Raw genomic sequence first — 1930 nt, 5'->3', positions numbered from 1 at the left:
TTCTTCTTTGGCATCTTCCTCGTCAATCTTCGTGTCATCCTCTTCAGTGTCCGTAACCGACTGTCCCCTCGATTTATGCCAGTCCCTCGTCTTTTCTTCCTCACGCCGTCCCTCTTCATAATCGGACCCAGTGACGTCACTCTCGATCATGGGATCTGGGGCTTCCCAGTCCTCTAATGCTGTGACTTTCTCCTTCTTCCCTTCTTCCTTACGTGGACGAAGTTGGCGACGTGCAAGAATAATTGCAGAGCGACGATGCTGCTCAGCTCGAGCCAGTTCATGGTTGACAGCGTCAACATAGTCCTGGGGGTCGTGTGGGGCCATGTAACCCGCAGGGAGCATGCAGTACATCTGTGTTTCGTTGTCCCACATTTCCGTACGCCTATCTGCAGCATTTTGGGCACCTTCTTGAGGTAAGGAGCCTTGGTAGCGGCTGTGGCCCTCCTCCCAGGGCTTTCGGAACTTGTAGGCTGCCTCTTCCCCTTTGAGGCCTGCCACCAACGCTGCCTCTTCCCCCTCTGAAATATCATAAACGTGGAGAGGGTGGATCTCCGGATCGCCGGGCTCACGAGAGGCATTGAGTTCCTTGAAGGCTTTGCGAGTCTCTGGGTGGACATATGCGATGCAACGACGATCCTGAATGCGTATGTCGTTCTCTGCCTCAATGAGATCTTCTGGCGTGTGAGGGGCCGTGTAATTCGCTGGGATTGGGACCCAAAATCCTGTTTCTTTGTCCAACATGGTTGTCCGATCGTCCGCTGCAGAGCGGCCCCCTCTCTTGGGGCGACGTCCGTGGTAGCTGCGATAACCCCCTTCTGTAAAGGCAAATCGGTAACGAGTATTGCCTTTGAGTGCACCATTCAAGGCTAGTGTTTAAAGGTTCAGTTCAGTCCGGTTTTTTGCCCCAAAAATGCGCAACCGTGGACCGCAACCAGTCCAGGACCGACCCAGATATTGAGGGAACCGAACCGAACCACCTAGGACCGGTCTTTTGCGGTCCATGATACCGGTTCAGACCGATCCAGACCGGTTTTTTTGCATATAATTTATTATATCAATATAAACCATTTGTATCTCAACCATTATTACTCTGAAAAATAAACGGGTTATATAAAATAGTAAAGCATATAAATACCCGTCATTCTACCAATTTTCAAGAGATTTAATGAAGATTTGACATAGCTATGACTGAAACTGAATTACATCTCCTAGAGACTCGGGTAAAATATGGATTTGGTTATATCTTTCTCAATTCTTAACCGTTTTTGATGAAACAAAAACCCAATAAAAGGCAATAAACGTGGTTACAAGGCTATGTAACGCACGTGACCGTTTAACCGGTTGCAACCGATTAAAACCGGTCTTTGAACGGTTTTCAAAGATTTTCGAAATGAGGCAACCGGCAACCGGACCACCCCCAAATTGGGGCAACTGCAACCAAAAAAAAGACCGGACCATGGTCCGGTTCAGTTCGGTCCACCGGTTTTTTGCGGTCCTATGGACTGAACCTTTAAACACTATTCAAGGCAGCAATCTTGATGTTGTCAAAGTGGCCGAGGGATATCAATTCGATGCATGGTGGCAGATGTGGGCGACCAGGGTCGTCTTCGTCTTCGTCATTCATGCCTTCCGCAGTGGCTGAGGAGAGGGAGTTGGATGGTGGAACTGGAGCATCAGGCTCTGTGGCAGATATCCTAAAATTATTATGAGATTGTTCTAATGTAATCTACAGCGGAAACAACTCACATAGTGACAACGTCATCCGTGTTGTCAGGCAAAGCAGGGACGGAATCCTGGACACTGTTTAAATGAAGTTAGTTTATGTTTCCGAGGCTGCTGCTGCCCAACCGACTAAAGTCTGGTTGAGCAGGGTTGTCGACATAAAGTCTGACAATCAGGAATCAACTAAAGTCTGATTCCACGACGGATA

The 1930-nt window shown here is 48.4% G+C and overlaps 2 protein-coding genes across 2 annotated transcripts in view; both read right to left on the bottom strand.

Moving 5' to 3' along the window:
• LACBIDRAFT_330410 (uncharacterized protein) overlaps nucleotides 1–1002 on the bottom strand; it is a gene marked incomplete at both ends in the record, with an annotated part of 1151 nt that extends 149 nt beyond the window's left edge. The window contains 2 exons of the mRNA XM_001884652.1: nucleotides 105–866; nucleotides 948–1002. Of these exons, the coding sequence (XP_001884687.1) occupies nucleotides 105–866; nucleotides 948–1002 (817 nt within the window). The remainder of the gene's footprint in view (nucleotides 1–104; nucleotides 867–947) is intronic.
• Nucleotides 1003–1510: 508 nt separating this feature from the next.
• Nucleotides 1511–1930, bottom strand: part of LACBIDRAFT_330409 (uncharacterized protein) — a gene marked incomplete at both ends in the record, with an annotated part of 1291 nt that continues 871 nt past the window's right edge. The window contains 2 exons of the mRNA XM_001884651.1: nucleotides 1511–1694; nucleotides 1747–1800. Coding sequence (XP_001884686.1) covers nucleotides 1511–1694; nucleotides 1747–1800 — 238 coding nt within the window. The remainder of the gene's footprint in view (nucleotides 1695–1746; nucleotides 1801–1930) is intronic.

Source organism: Laccaria bicolor, genomic scaffold, assembly GCF_000143565.1.
Source record: "Laccaria bicolor S238N-H82 LACBIscaffold_27 genomic scaffold, whole genome shotgun sequence".
NCBI classification, from domain to species: domain Eukaryota; kingdom Fungi; phylum Basidiomycota; class Agaricomycetes; order Agaricales; family Hydnangiaceae; genus Laccaria; species Laccaria bicolor.
The sequence above is the reverse complement of the archived record's forward strand: the minus strand, read 5'-3'. Positions and strand labels throughout refer to the sequence as shown.